Source organism: Cricetulus griseus, chromosome 2 (genome assembly GCF_003668045.3).
Source record: "Cricetulus griseus strain 17A/GY chromosome 2, alternate assembly CriGri-PICRH-1.0, whole genome shotgun sequence".
Lineage (NCBI taxonomy): Eukaryota > Metazoa > Chordata > Mammalia > Rodentia > Cricetidae > Cricetulus > Cricetulus griseus.
The window spans coordinates 427169351-427184206 of record NC_048595.1 but is presented as its reverse complement, the minus strand read 5'-3'; the positions used below and the strand labels follow the sequence as shown (position 1 = coordinate 427184206).

Below are 14856 nucleotides of genomic sequence, written 5' to 3'. Positions count from 1 at the left end.
AAATAAGATGAGCTTTCAGAGGGGACAGTTTTATCTGGTCACCAGGCCTATAAAGTTCCCTGTTTGGCCCATGCTCTGTCAGGAACAGAATTTCTTGTGATGGAAGGTTCTGCTTTCACAGTATCCCCAGCATCCTCTTTGTGGCTTATGCAGGGAAAGGCACAGGAAGATCCAATGTGTAGAGCATTCTGGGAGCAGAGCACTGCCACACTCTGCTTAGTTTACATTCTGGTGCAAGAAGCCAGAGTGTAAGAATCCATGGAGTTACCTGGGAAGCCCAGCTCTGGGAGAGGCTCCCTTGACTTGGCGTCTCCCCCTAGTTCACACCTCCAGTGTTCGTTTTCCTCCTTGGCTGGTCTCCGTGCCCCAGTACTGTGTCCTAATTCATTTCATTTGGACCCACGCACCCCTGTCTTGTTTCAGTGTTAAGCTCCTGATAATGTAGTGGCAGTTTCTTTAAGATAGACATCCACTGTCATCTAATATTGGATTGGATATTCCAGCCAGAGCAATAAGACGAGAAAAGGAAATAAGAGTCTGAGTTGTGGGGCAGGGGGAGGGCCATCTGGCCATGCTGGTTCTGTGATTGGTTGGATCTATATCTGATGCTTCTAGAGGTAGAGATTTCAGCCCTTATCCGATGACAGCTGTGCATCTCATCCTTAAGGAGTCGGGTTTAGGAGAGAGCTAGAATTTTAGGATGAAGATACCTGTGTTAAGAGCCGTGGAAACAATTCCATGAGGGAGCAATGGAGATCATTACTGTGTAGAGATGTTGGAAGGTGGTGGCGGCAGTGGAGTGCAGTATGCAATCCAGCCATGATGAGAATAGTGGTTTCGGAAGTGAGTGAGGTTCCTGGGTAGAGTGGGTTCTCAGTAGGGCATAAGGCATGCTTGCAGACCAGTGAGTGGCTATGGAGCAGGAAGGGCAGCTGCCATCCTGTATCAGAATGGTCTTAAATTTCAAACTGAGATGATTGGATGTGCTGAGCAGTGATGTAAGAAATCATTAGGTGGTTTAGTCTGGAGAATGATCCATGGTCAGAGTGGTATTTCCGGAGGTGTGTCTGGGAGGTCCTAGCAGGAAGGCAGCAAGCAGCAGTGACTTTGGCCTGGAAGATGCTGGATACTTATCAGATAGACCTGGTGATGGAGCCCCGGATTAGAGTACTGACTTCAGTCATGGAAGAGATAGATGATGCCACGAGAACTAAGGGAGCAGAACCAACGCACTTCCAAATGGACCACTGAGAAGAAGATGGCCTAAGGGGTTGTGACCCCCTTAGAGGTTTAATGGTCCTTTCACAGGGGTTGCACAGCAGATCTACTGCACCCAGATATTTATATTACAGTTCATAACAGTAGCAAAATGGCAGTTATGAGGTAGCACTGAAAACAATTTTATGGTTGGGGGGTCACCACAACATGAGGGACTATATTAAAGTGTGGCACATAACAAGAACGAAGATGATCGTAGTCTGTAAGGTTAAGGTATCTTTATTCAGACAAACACCAGCCAAATGCAAGCCAGAGAGAAGGGGCCGCAAGGCAGGGAGGCCAGAGAGAAGGGGTCTCCCATGTGCTTGCAGCCACTTAAAAACCTATTCCACATCAACCTGACCTCACCTTGACCACGCCCTGACAGGCATGGTCAGGCACACCTGTAGCCAGCCCTTAGGAGGAGTGGTGATGGTGTCTCCCTACAGTGGCAGCCTTAGGAAGGTTGAGCGCCACTGGTCTAAGGCTTTGTGAACATAAGAGTGTAGCCTCCTTAACAGAGGGTGAGAGAGAGAGAAGAGGCTGACATGATAGGAGATGGAGTTGCAGGTTCTGCTGAGGTGATGGGGGCTCTCCAGGTATATAGAGGTGTATGGTTTGAAATGCTACAGATTTTAGAATCTCCTCCTAAGGGTTAATGCTGTGAACTTGGAGGGGGGGGTCATCTCATAGGCATGTAGAAGAGAGAAAACTCAGGAAAATGGCCACAAGGGACGCAAAGGCATAGCAGGATCTCAGTATGAGTGCTCGGAGTGGTGACAGGAGCCCGGTGCAGTGTGTCAATCAAAGTCAAGTTGGGAAAGGAGTTGAAGGAGAAAAGGGTGGGATTGTGGAGATGGGGGTGGGGAGAGAAACCAGAAACCCATCCTGCTGGCCAATGAGGTAGACTGGGGATTTTCAAAGACATCTTTTCAGTTGAGTGCTGGTGACAGAAGCCAGACCCCGAGCGATTGGGGAGGACGTGGAAGAGGAGTGAGGACAGCTTGCCAACTACTCTTTGGAGTGGTTTTATGATAAAAGGGGACAGAGTGCTTTTTGAGGTGGGGAACAACGCACTGGAAACTGTAATGGTAAGTGTTGTGGGCACGTTTTTTGGGTAGAGATGGAGGGAGCTGAAGATGGAAGGAGAAGGAAAGAAGAAAGTGATGGGCAGAAAAGGAGCCCAGGAACCCGATGAGCATTGCGGCTCATCTAAGAGTTCAGATACTCTATAAAACTGAGGAGGTTGGAGTGGAATTCTGGTGGCCAGCTTTAGGGTTTGGGTTGAGAAACAGCTTTGATGGCTCATTCCGAATACAGGGCTGAGTTCAAGGCCCTGTATTTGGTTCATTGTTCAATATGAGCTTTAATCTGGGCTTTTTAGTAGTCTAGGAGCTGGGAAAATGTTGACAACTAATAAGACCTTTACCTTCATGGCAGAATTGGCCACTGAAATGTTTTAATATGCTAGGTGGAATGTTAAATGCCTTAGAGATAAGGCAGAGATGTGCCAGGGGAAGTGGTAGATGAGTGGGTGCTTGGCAGAGTCAGGAAAGACTTCACTGGGCAGCCAGGGACCGAATTATCTGGAGCAGGCTGTGCACAGCCCCTGAGGCAGGAGCGTGCTTGGAATGGCTGGAGCAGAGTGACCACATGAGGTCTAAGAGGTCATGGGAATGGAGCCAGCTTAAATTTGGTCTGGCAGGTGATCCTAAGAACTTGGAGTTTTGGTGTGTGTGCTCTGAGAAGCCTTAGAAAGGATTTGGTCCAAACAGTGACATCACCTGGCTTCTAAAAGCATCTGTGTGGCCAAGATGGGAGGAGGGAGGTCCTTTTGGATGCTGCTATCGATCGGCGTGGAAGTGCCGTGATGGGAGGAAAATGGTAGACTGTTTGGGAGGTTCAGCCAGGAAGATTTACAAATCAGCTAGATATGGGATGTAAGAAAAGAACAAAGATAGGTCCTTGTCCCGAACAACTAAATAATAGAGGTGTTTCTGGATGACATGAGAACTTGGGAGGAGCTGACTTAGAGGGAGTTCAGTGTAAGATGCCCGTGAGGCTTCTGAGAAGGTCACATTCTAACAGCCAGTGACTAAGGGAAGAGGTTGGAGTTTAGCAAGGCTGGGAGAATGAAGCAGGTGTGGGCCAGACAGACAGCACATGGGAAATACTAGCCTCTGGTGCAGGTGTGGGCCCGACAGACAGCGCTTGGGAAGTTCCAGCCTCTGGTGCAGGCTCTGAGATATAGAAGCAGCTTGCTAATCAGTAAGGTGAGTACAGAGAGATGCAGCAGGGCCTTCTACAGCATCCTGTAGGTTTATCCCAAGGCCTCCACTAGTACCCACTGGCTCCAGGGGGAGAGGGTTGCTCAGGCTAATGTGATTGAATTACACTGGGCTAAGGAATGCAAGGGGTGTGACCTTGGGTCTCAGACTGGTAGGCCATCCTGGGTTCAGAAGGGGTTGGTGACCTTGAGAGCAAGAGAGGCTCTTGGATGGCTGTGAAGGCAAGCAAACTGAAGTCTCCAGGCCCCAGGCTGCTACTGGGGTTAGACAGGAAAGGCACCTGCCCTTCAGAGGAGCAAGCCCTGGACCACCCTGTCTTTTCGTCTCCCTCCCTCCCCACCTCCCTCCAATGTGTGGCCCTATCCTGGAGTCAGAACAATGACTAACCCTGATTTTTTTTTCTTTGTTTTTGTTCTGTTTCTTGTTTAATGCCTTGTCCCCTGCATTCTCGATGTGTTCTGTGTCCACCTGTCTCCTGCGGCATTGGTGGGATGCTTTCTGTGCCTGGTGCCTCCCCTTCCTGCCGGCTCCCCTGGGGTGTGGGTGGACAGTGTACAATGCCAGACTGCAGGGCCTGAGGCAGAGTGGCAGATTCCGACCCTCTCCTCTCCACCGGCTCCGATCTGCCTCCGTCTCTGGTGGGTTCCTTGTGGCTCTGGGTCCCTGCTTTAGCTCCCAGCTTCCCTCTCATCCTTTTCCCATGAGATCCCTTCCATTCCTTCCTCACCTTCTTTTCTCTCCTGCTTTCCCTACTCCTCTCCTATGAGGTGGCTTCTGCGTTCCCTCCCTTTCTCGTCCTCCTCTCTCTCCTTTCTTAGCTCCCATTCCCTCCCCCTTCTCCTAGACTCTCCCTCCCTTCTGCTTGGCTGAAGGCCTGATGCTTTTAGCTTGGCCTTGCCCACTGGGCACAGGGTCCCAAGTAATTATGGGAACTTTCAGAGTGCCCTGTGGAGATGTTGGTCTTTCCAGTGAGGTGCCAATGAGGGTCCCAGTCGCTTATCCTCAGCCACCCCAGTTGGGATGGTTTGGGTTTCAGGGCCAAGACTTGGAGGAGCCAGGTTGTGTTTTCTCTGGGACCCACCACATGTCAGACAGGAAGAGGTGGCAGTCCCTGCTGCACAATACCCCTCTGATGCTAGGATCCGTGGCCTGTGCCCATCTAGTGCCTCCACTGCTCAGAACCCACGTTCCCAGTCTGAAAGCCCTGCCTTGCATATGTGGCATGGTGCTGCAACACACTGCAAATGTGCTGGCCCTACATCAACAACCTGTTAGTTTATTCTAGGACTATGTCAGCTGGTGTCCCCAGCCTCTGGGACATGCAGGCTGCTAGGCTCTCATCCTTTGTTTGCTTATTCCTGCCTGAAGACCAGAATCAGGGAGGAGGCCATGTACCCAGGCTTCTCCAGTGCCACAGCCTTAAGCAGCTCCAGGCAAGGGATCCTCCACTCCTGACAGCGTGCAGTGTCTGTTGCCCCATGGACCCTTCTGTTCCTGTCCACTGATATTCAGGAGCTGGCCCTGTCAGGGACAGCTGGAGCTGTCCCTTCCCTCTCCTTTCTTCCCCCTCTGCCTTTTTCTTGGCCCAGCAGTGGGGAATGTAGTACTAAGCTGGGCCCAGGATCTGTTCAGGTTATGTATGAGACGGTGGACCTGTCCCAAGGGGAGCTGGCATGGCTTGCCCTAGAGCTGCTAGTGTGATCGCGTGTGGCTTTCTAGTACCCTGGCCCAGCAGGTGGCTTCCATCCTGGATCCCCTTACTTCTGGAGCCCTGGGCATGCAGCCGGACACCCAGTCCTACCACCTGGAGCTGAGGAATCCAGTCTTTTGGAAATCGGAAGGCTGGAAAGAAGAGTTGGGTCTGTGGGGGTGGGGGTGACCAGTATCTGGGTCCATGGGAAAGGTCTGGTGTCTATGCCTGTGGTGTCACTGTGTGACTCTGGGTATTTATTCATATGACTCTGAAAGGGTGGCAGTGCTTTGCCAAAGTGTGTGTGTGTGTGTGTGTGTGTATGTGTATGTGTGTATGTGTGTATGTGTGTATGTGTGTATGTGTGTATTTATATATAGGTCTCTCTATACATATACAGGTGTATATGCACATGCATGGGATTAGGTCTAGACCCATAGTGTACTTTGGACAAGAACTGTTCCCCTAGGTACAGCATTGTCCTGGGAGAAGTGAGGGCAGAGGCTGACTCAACACTGCTCCTAGGTAGGTGTATGTGGCAGCTCTCAGGCTGTGGTGACCACCTGTCTCCATAAGGCAGTGGGGAAGATAATAGGTGCCAGCCAGCCCCAGGTGAAATAGCCCTTAGAGGCTGACAACAGGACTGAGGGTGGGCATTATGAGCTGAAAGGCTACTTTCTTCCCATCGCAGCATCCCTCTTCTCAGTACTGAGCAGCCTGCTGGGGAGAACCTTCCAGAGCCATTGATGGCTTCTCTTTTCCTACTCAGCTTTCATTGGCCCTAAAGCCTGCTGTAAGGAAAGTTAGGGACCAACCAGATACTCTGTGTGTGTGTGTGTGTGTGTGTGTGTGTGTGTGTGAGAGAGAGAGAGAGAGAGAGAGAGAGAGAGAGAGAGAGAGAGAGAGAGAGAGAGAGAGGAGAGTGCGCACACTCTTCTGCCTGTGTGCCTGTAGGAAACAAAGGCTTGGGGAGAAAGATAGAAAGATAGGTTAGGAGACTGAGGGAATCCTCAGTGGAGGTATGCTCAGGAAGCAGACCCATTTTTAATGTTTTGGGCATGTAAGAGGGCTTTGCATTCTCTCTCTCTCTCTCTCTCTCTCTCTCTCTCTCTCTCTCTCTCTCTCTACTCTCTGTCTCGTCTCTCTCTCTGGCCCTGGCTATCAGCTGGTGTCCAGAGTCACCACTTGGCTGAAGAACAATGAAGCTCTCTTTTCTCCCCTCTACTGTGTCAGGCTCCTTCTCATAGAAAGAGACTAAAGAGAGGGACCACAGCTCTCCAGGCACTCTGGGTTAGCTATGGGCTTGCCAAGGGGGACAACAGTGAGACACTGTGTTCCAAGACTGAGTGTCCTGACTGGCTGTTGGTGCCATGGACCACTCTCTGGGAATGGTCAGCCCTGTGGGAGTGGAATGTGGGGGTCTTTCCTCTTCTGTGAGGGGAAACTTTGTCCTGCAGTTTCCTTGCTCTTTGGAGATCATTTGGTCCACCCCGCTGTCTCTGGCCAGAGCATGCTCCCATGAGCCATCCTGCCAGTGACAGGGAAGGGAGAGGAATGACTCAGTTACACTTGCTCTCAAGTACCTGTCTACTTTGGGCAGGTCTGTGTCCTCTACTAATGGCCCACCATACATGCAGAACAGCCTCAGCCCTCACTACTGTCCTATGGCCCTAGGCCTGGAGGCAGCGCCAGGAAAGGATGGGTGAGAATGTTCTCTGCCCCTCCTAGAGTGTGACTCCAGTGGAAACAGACCTTTTCAAAAGCCAATACAGGGCCCTCAAGCAAGGAAGTGGCTACTCTTGAAAAAGCCAAAAAGAGATTGCCAGAGACTGGTGGTGGTGGTGGTGGTGGTGGTGGTGGTGGTGGTGGCAGTGTGAGGGTGCCCCTGCACCCAAAGGCAGCTCTTATGTGTTTCTTTTCACCTGGGAGCTGAACTCAACTCCATACCCCCAGAACTTTTGTAAAGTCGCTCCTTTGTCACAACATTATTAGAAAAACAGTGGCTGGTGTGTGCTTCCCTCTAATGTTTCTGCCAGGAATGAGCCCAGAAACACTGTCTCACACTTCCCAGAGGCCTGAGTTGAGCAGGGACTGGTTGGAGGAAAGAGAAGAGGGGGGCTGAGGCCAGAGGCTGCCTAGAGTTGCTGACAGAATCTGATGTGGCTCCAGATGTCCAGAGCCGCCTCCTTTCTTTACTCCCTGTAGATTCTCCCAGAAGCCCCTGCTCTGGACTGACACACCCTCTTTTTTTCTCTCCTGGAAATCAGGGCCTTCTGAGGTTAGAGGCTTGTTTGCTTTGAGCAGAGCCATTTGGGACCAGCAGGATGCCCTCTGTTTTGGTCTCCACTGTGTAGGTAGGCAGGACTGCTTCTGAGTAACAGCACAGTGTGGAGACTTCTGGTGTGCCTTCTACCTTCAGCATCTAACTTGTACCATTGGCAGCCGGTCTTGCTATCCCCTGACAGGCCCCCGGAGCCTCTATCACAGAACACATGCGTATGGACCACAGTAACTCTGTGTGAGCGAAGTGGCTCTGCCCCAGCCAGCACTTTGCTGTTCATATTAAGCAGGAAGGTTTCCTGAGCAGTGCAGGCCATGGCAACCATTTGTGGCTGTGGCAAACTAAGGGTTGGGGACCACCTGAGCTGTGCAAGTCCCACTATAGAGGATGAGGAGATTTGGGCTACATAAGGGTGAGTCCTAGCAGGCTGTCCCGGCTGTGTTCCTAAAGACCAGCATTGCACGTGTGTGTTTATACATGCATGTGTATATGTACACACTCCCACTTGTGAAGGGGGTCCCAGATGTGTGTTCATGTCCCAGGCTCATGTGACCTAAGCCCCTTAGTTCTGGTGTTGATGAGGCAGAGATGAGAATTTAAAATAATTAGGCCTAGGAGGCAACTCTCAGGGTTGGGCCTTGGCTCCTGGACCTGGGAAGTCAGTATTCTAGGATTCTGGAAGCCGGCACAGTGAAATAATAGATTCCTTGCCGTGGCCCAGCTGTGAGGAGAGACGATGGGGAGGAGGCAGGGTGAGGCTGACATGGGCAGCCCTTGTTGTGGGTTAAACAGGAAGTGGGGACAGGCCCTTTGCTCTCATTTGCTTGCCCTTTGCCAGGGTAGGGGATGGTGGGAGCCTGACCTCCACCATGGCTGCAGCCACCGTAGGTTGATGAGAGGAAGTCGGCTGCCGAGGGGCTGCTGTAGGGAAGTTGGGTAGAGGTTTCAGGGGTGCAGTAGATGAAAGCCCTGAGATGAGAACCACCGCAGAAGCCAGTGTGGCTGGAGACTTCAGGGTGTGACTTGGTCATTCCTTTGTTTCCCACTGGGAGCACCATGTGCATAGATGATACAATTTAGCTCTTTCCAAAAGTCCTTCCCAAAGGCTCCATGTTGCTTGTTGGTTGATGCAGTTGCCTTGGAGACCCTCCCTCCCCTCCTCTGGAAGCTCTGGCCTTTTGCCTCTGGGAGCTGGAAGCCGCCGACATCTGTTTCTTGTATCAATCCTTTGTGCTCTGAGTCCAAATCCTATGCAGTGTAGAAACTCCTCTTGAAGGCAGAGGGCAGGCTAAGCAGCCTCTGCCGTCCACCCCACCATACTGGGGACAATTTAGGGTTTGAGCTGAGTTGGGGGCAGGAAGGCATGGTGAGGGGCAGAGGGCATGTGGTTCACTCCAGCTTAGCCCCCCAGCTGAAGTGTTGCCTTTGTGTGAGGGGGTGTTGTTAGGTGGGATTGCATCATTCTTTAGTCTGCTCATTACTCTCCATACCCTGCCCTTCCTCCCAGGGGTACAGGCTAGGGAGAGGCAGCCTGCAGAGCCCCCAGCCCCGCTCCGGAGACGGGCAGCCAGTGATGGACAGTATGAGAACCAGTCTCCAGAGGCCACGTCTCCCCGTAGTCCTGGGGTCCGCTCCCCAGTCCAGTGCGTCTCCCCTGAGCTGGCTCTTACCATTGCCCTCAATCCTGGAGGGCGACCCAAAGAGGTGAGTTGATGAGTCCTTGAGTTGATTAGTCCTGGGGCCACAGCAGGAGGCAGAGTCCGTGGTGCATCTCCAGGAGCTCAAAGGTCAACTGCTGTTGCTTCACCAGTAAATGCAGTGATTTCTCCCTTTCCGCATCCTCACCCCAGGTCTCCTCTCTTCAACAACATTTGTACCCCAGCTTGCTTTAACACTGAGACTGAAGTTCCCTTCTTGATCCCCAAAGAAAATTCTTTAGGGAGGCATAAGATCACGTGGCATAGTGATCTCAAGATTTACAGTCCAAAGTGGGGCAGATAGAATGGAAAGCATCGTTTTGAGCTTTTGAAAAATAAGGCTCTTAGGATGTTTCATTTTTGTGCCCAAATGATTCCATTGCTGAGACATTTCAGTAGTCAGAGGTGGTGGCTCTTGAACTTCCATGTGCAGAAGAACTGCCAGGGAGTTTGTTGAAAACCCTCATTTCCCACATTTCCAAGTACCCCCTCAGAGGCTCGAGTATAGCAGTTCTCTGTGACCCTGTTCTGACATAGTTCAGCCTGAGCTTTAGTGTGGCCTTGCAAACAGCCACTCCCCATACTCCACCACCAATAAGGAGTGGTTGAGGCAGTGAGTGGCCAGCATTGGGATTTCCCTGGGTGAGGTGGAGACTCAAGCTGGACAGGGAATGTGTGAGCTGCCAAGTTTGCTACCCTCATGCCCAGGATCACCTGAGGAGGAGCCTCTCCTCAGGGCTTCCTTCTCTCCACCCTTCTGTTCTCCTGCAGCCCCATCTGCATAGCTACAAGGAGGCCTTTGAGGAGATGGAGGGGACCTCCCCAAGCAGCCCAACACCCAGTGGGGGTAAGAGCACCTACTAAACCTGTCTCCTTCCCCACCTTGTATCCTCTTCAACGTTTCCTCAGTAGTCTGTGTGATTGTCGCAGGTGTGGGGTGGGTGGGGAGAGAGTCAGGGGAGGTGGGAAGGGCTGGCATTGCTTTTCACTCCACGGCTACCCCAGGCTACTCTCAACTTAAATATGAGACCATCTCAGACTTAGCATCCATATTGTTTGACTGTAGGTTCTGGCTCTCTTATGGAGTTTTGTGTGTGTGTGTGTGTGTGTGTGTGTGTGTGTGTGTGTGTGTGTGTGTTCCCATGTAACACTATTGAGAAATCCTCTCCAAAATGACAATTGTGACTTATCCTTGCTTTTGTTTCTGATGCCTTGCCTATCCGTATCCAGGCATCTTCATTTCAGGCACCCAGTGTCACTTCTACTAACAAAGAACTTGGGAGGGTATATCCTCTCTCATGCTGTCCTCAGTCTCCAGGAAGGGTTTTAAGTTTACACCCCCAGTGTATTCACTGGAAAGGCCAGTCCCTGAAGTACAGACAGACAGACAGAAGAGCAGAATGAGCCCCAGGGTGGTCAGTGTTCCTTTCTGTAGGGGAAATTGCCTTGAGAGGAATTGGGGGAGATTGTTGAAGGGGAAGTGATAGGGTTATACCAGGTGGTAAGGAACCCAGGGTCCCCATGAGAGGCCTGTGTTGCAGATAAAGTAGAGGAGGGCGATGCTCAGTGCTTAGGTAGACTGGGACTGGCCTGAGCTGCCCATTAGAGGGGGGGGGAGAGAACACCAGCAGGAAGAGGTGACTGAGCTTAGCTGTACATTCTCTGGGGTATGACTGACCTGTACAGGGACGGAATGTGGCCTGCCTGTATGCATGTGTGGGCTACTATCCCAGGCATATGGGTAGTTGAAGCTGTGACAGTGGTGGTCCTGGGAGGCATGGCTTCTGATGCCCAGTGGAGTGTGTGGTATGAGCACATGTGTATGAATACACACACACACACACACACACACAGACTTGTGATTTAAAATTCCCTGTGTCAGAACACTAGTGAAATCAATTGTAGTAACTTTTTACTGATCTGAAAAATTGGCATTTCAATAGGGTAGACAGTATTTCAGTATCAATATTTTATGGAGACATTATATAATATAAAAAATATTATAAGAGTGCTAGGGAGATGACTTAGTGGGCCAAGTGCTTGCTATACAATCATGAAAGCCTGAGTTTTGGTCCTTAGCACCTTCACACAAAAAGCTAGGAGCACCTGTAGTCTCAACTCTAGGGTACAGGGACAAGAGGATCCCCTGGAGCTGGCTGCTGGCCTCTCAGAATCCACAGACCCAATCTCAAAAAGTAGGGTGGAAAGAGATAAAGCAAGACATAGATGCCAGCCTCTGGCCTCTACATGTGCATGCTGCAAGCACACACGTCAACATACCACCTATGTGTACACATGTGAACATTCTACATATGTGCACAGAGGATTTACTTTCAAAGGATACCCATGAAATTAAAGTTAGAAATGTTTTTATATAACTCCAATCTGAAATATTGAGTTAGTGACATTGGTATTTTAAAAATGAGCTGTTGCTGCTGTTGCTGCTGCTGGGGGCTCACACCTTTAATCCCAGCACTCGGGAGGCAGAGGCGAGAGGCTCTCTGTGAGTTCAAGGCCATCCTGGTCTATAGAATGAGTTCTAGGACTGCCAAGCCTGCACCGGGGAACTCTGTCTCAAAAAAAAAAAAAAAAAAAAAAAAAAAGCAAAATAAATCAATAAAATGAACCAAGTATGGTGGTACACACTTGTAATTTTATCATTCAGGAGGCTGAAGCAGAGGGGATTGCAGGTTTGAGACCAAGAACCTCTCTTAAAAAAGCAAAAGCGAAGCAAAAACAAAACCAAAGAAACAACAAAATACTGAACAAACTCAAATGTTATTTTGTGTGTGTGTGTGTGGGGGGGGGGGGTTTCACATTTTGAATTGCAGTGTGTATTCTGCACACCTCGCACAGCCCGGTCCAGATTAGCCAACTGTAAATGCCCAGGTTGAGCTTAGAGCAGTGATTGTATAGACCCAGGGCACTCTGCTCAAGAGCTGGCTTTGTGGCTTCTTGTGACTAGGCCTCAACCTTTATAACTCCTTCCACTCACTGCTGTGTCCAGCAGTCTTGAGGGCTGGGCATCCCCTGCTGGGAATGGAAGCCATGTTAATTGTACCAGAATTGGGTTCTGCTGTTTCTCTCCTCATTGGCGGCTGGTCATGCGTGCTCTGGGCACAAATATAAGTCAGAAGTTTCATAAATGCCTGGGGCCAGGGAGAGAGATTGGAAGGCGGAGAAATGCAAGGAATGTTTCTCTCAGGACGGAGAGGGCGCCTGTCTCCAGAGACGCCCACTCCTTGCCTCAGTATAAGGGCCACATTGCTTGGGTCTGGGAAAGTGAAGATGGGGTGGAGGGGAGAAACCAAGCAAAGCTTCTACTATTTCTGGTCTCCTGTTTCTTTCTCCTTGGCCCCCTGCCCCTCAGCTGCACCTACTGGGCAGCGGATGTTAGCCGAAGATGGGGGCTTTTCCTATAAACCCTGCTCGCAGGAGCAGCTCATTCTTTCATGGTGATGCCATTTAAACTGGCATTTGAGTAACAAACATTACTAAGTGACAGAGAAGTGCTTTCGAGCAAAAGACGGTGTTAGCAGTGTGGGGCAGGGAGATGTTGTGGAGAGAACAAGGAAAGGCCTTACCTGACTCAGCCATGGAAGTGTGTGTCACACACATTTGTCCCGTGGGGATGCCTAGGGACAGAGAAAAGGCAGAGTACAGAAGCAGGTCTCATCTGTACCTGTGATGTCCCCTGGTGTGTGTGTGTGTGTGTGTGTGTGCACGCGCGTGTGAGTACACACACACACACACACACACACACACACACACACACACACACACAGGTAAGCTGTGCCTGCTGTTCACACTGAAGGATGGTACTTTGTTGTTGCTGTTTATTACTTAAAGTAATGACTGTGGATCCCAGTTTGGATCCTGGGCATATGAAGGCCACACCTCATTTGTTGAGAGCTGTGGAGAATAGGATATGTCCTTAGGGGCTGTGTTTTCTCCTGGCTGTTGGGATTCCTGACAGGAGTCTCAGTCCTTATTTCTTTACCTCTTCTCAGAGATGTGCTGGGATACATGGTAGCTGCCACTGAGCTAGCTTGTGACTGGGCACGATACCACCTGTGTTGTTCAGCTCGAAGTCCTTGGCGAATGAGAAAAAGCTGGGTGGCCCTTTCTGACCTTGTGTGATATGTGACACTTGTGACCCAGATGGGCCACTCAGGAGGAGCCTCATTTCACCCAGGAAGCCGTGCTAGTTTTTCCTCCCAGGGTACCAAGACTCCTGTACCAAGCCTCACTCTGACAAGGCCTCTCTTGCGATTTTCAAGGGGCCACGTGGCCTGGGGCTTCTGAGTCTCAGGGATGGTGAGGTCCCTGCCTGTGATGCTCAGCCCTGCTTTTCAAGATGTGTCCTCTTGAGACTATTTTTTCTCATCCTACATTTGTGTGCCTGGCTTGCAAGGACTCTGTGTGTGTGTGTGTGTGTGTGTGTGTGTGTGTGTGTGTGTGTAAGAGGAGAGAGAGGAGAGAGAGGAGAAAGTGTGTGTCTGTGTGTGTGTCTGTCTCTCTCTGTGTGTGTGTGTGTGTGTGTGTGTGTGTGTAAGAGGAGAGAGAGGAGAGAGAATAAGTGTGTGTCTGTGTGTCTCTGTGTGTCCATGTGTCTGTGTGTGTCTCTGTGTGTGTCTGTCTCTGTGTCCGTATGTGTGTAGTAGGGGATGCTGGGGAAGGAGAAAGTGGGAAGATAATATTCTATAGGAAGGCAAAGAAACTGAAGAAGCCTTCTGTGGCTAATTCAAGCCTTCATAAGGTAAAAGGACTGTAGCTGTGGAGAGGAGCCATAGCCTTCCTTCTCTCAGGGGCGGGGAAGGGTCAGGACAGGGGTGTCAATCCCAACTGTCTCCCTTTCAAGCTGAAATGTGAAGCAGCATAAAGGCAGGGAAGGGCAGGAGAGCCAGCTCAGCTGAGGGAAGGAAGGGGCTTCAGGACCCATTCTTGGTTGCCCCGACCTCAGCAGTACACACCCTTACCATGGTGTATCCTCACTTCCTGTGTCTCCATCTTCTTCCCACACAGTGCGCTCTCCTCCAGGTCTGGCCAAGACACCCCTGTCTGCTCTGGGTCTGAAACCCCACAACCCAGCGGACATTCTACTGCACCCCACAGGTGGTGAGTGATTGGAAGGGAGGGAGGGAAATAGCACGGAAGGCCAGGAGAACCTAGTAGCCTGAGCAGGTGTTCTGACTAGAGGACTCAGAGCAAAGATTTTGGGGGACCTTCCTGGAAATGAGGAGGCCATGACTGTGTTCCACACTGAAGTAATGATTGTGGGGGTTGCTCTGCAGGCATTGGGGTGTTCTTCCTGCCTGCCATTACTTTCTGGGCCTTCGGGTTTTGAGACCTGCTTCCAGTTTCGTTGGAGTTGGTCGGCCTTGCTAGAAGCCTAACTCCCTGGCTGTGTCCCCACACGTGTGTGTGTGTGTGTGTGTGTGTGTGTGTGTGTGTGTGTGTGTATACACACATAGGTATTTAGTAGAGAACCATGTCTGCTGCTTGGTGACAGCCCCTCACCTTACAACAACCCAGTGGCTCCTGTGCTGAACATCCTGGTGACATCAGAAGCTAGAGCTTAGGTATTTGGGTTATGTTTTCCCCTACAATGTTTTGCCTGAGAAGCAGCTATGCTGTCTGCCT

General features: G+C 50.8%; 1 protein-coding gene across 8 annotated transcripts in view; it reads left to right on the top strand.

Moving 5' to 3' along the window:
• The window catches only part of Tns1 (tensin 1), a 162503-nt gene that overhangs the window by 120633 nt on the left and 27014 nt on the right, over positions 1-14856 (top strand). For 7 of the 8 annotated variants that reach the window (XM_035441023.1, XM_035441029.1, XM_035441028.1 and 4 more), the window contains 3 exons: positions 9024-9220; positions 9985-10060; positions 14239-14331. The exons of the other annotated variant lie outside the window; for it this stretch is intronic. In XM_035441023.1, coding sequence (XP_035296914.1) covers positions 9024-9220; positions 9985-10060; positions 14239-14331 — 366 coding nt within the window. The remainder of the gene's footprint in view (positions 1-9023; positions 9221-9984; positions 10061-14238; positions 14332-14856) is intronic. 8 annotated transcript variants of the gene reach the window in all.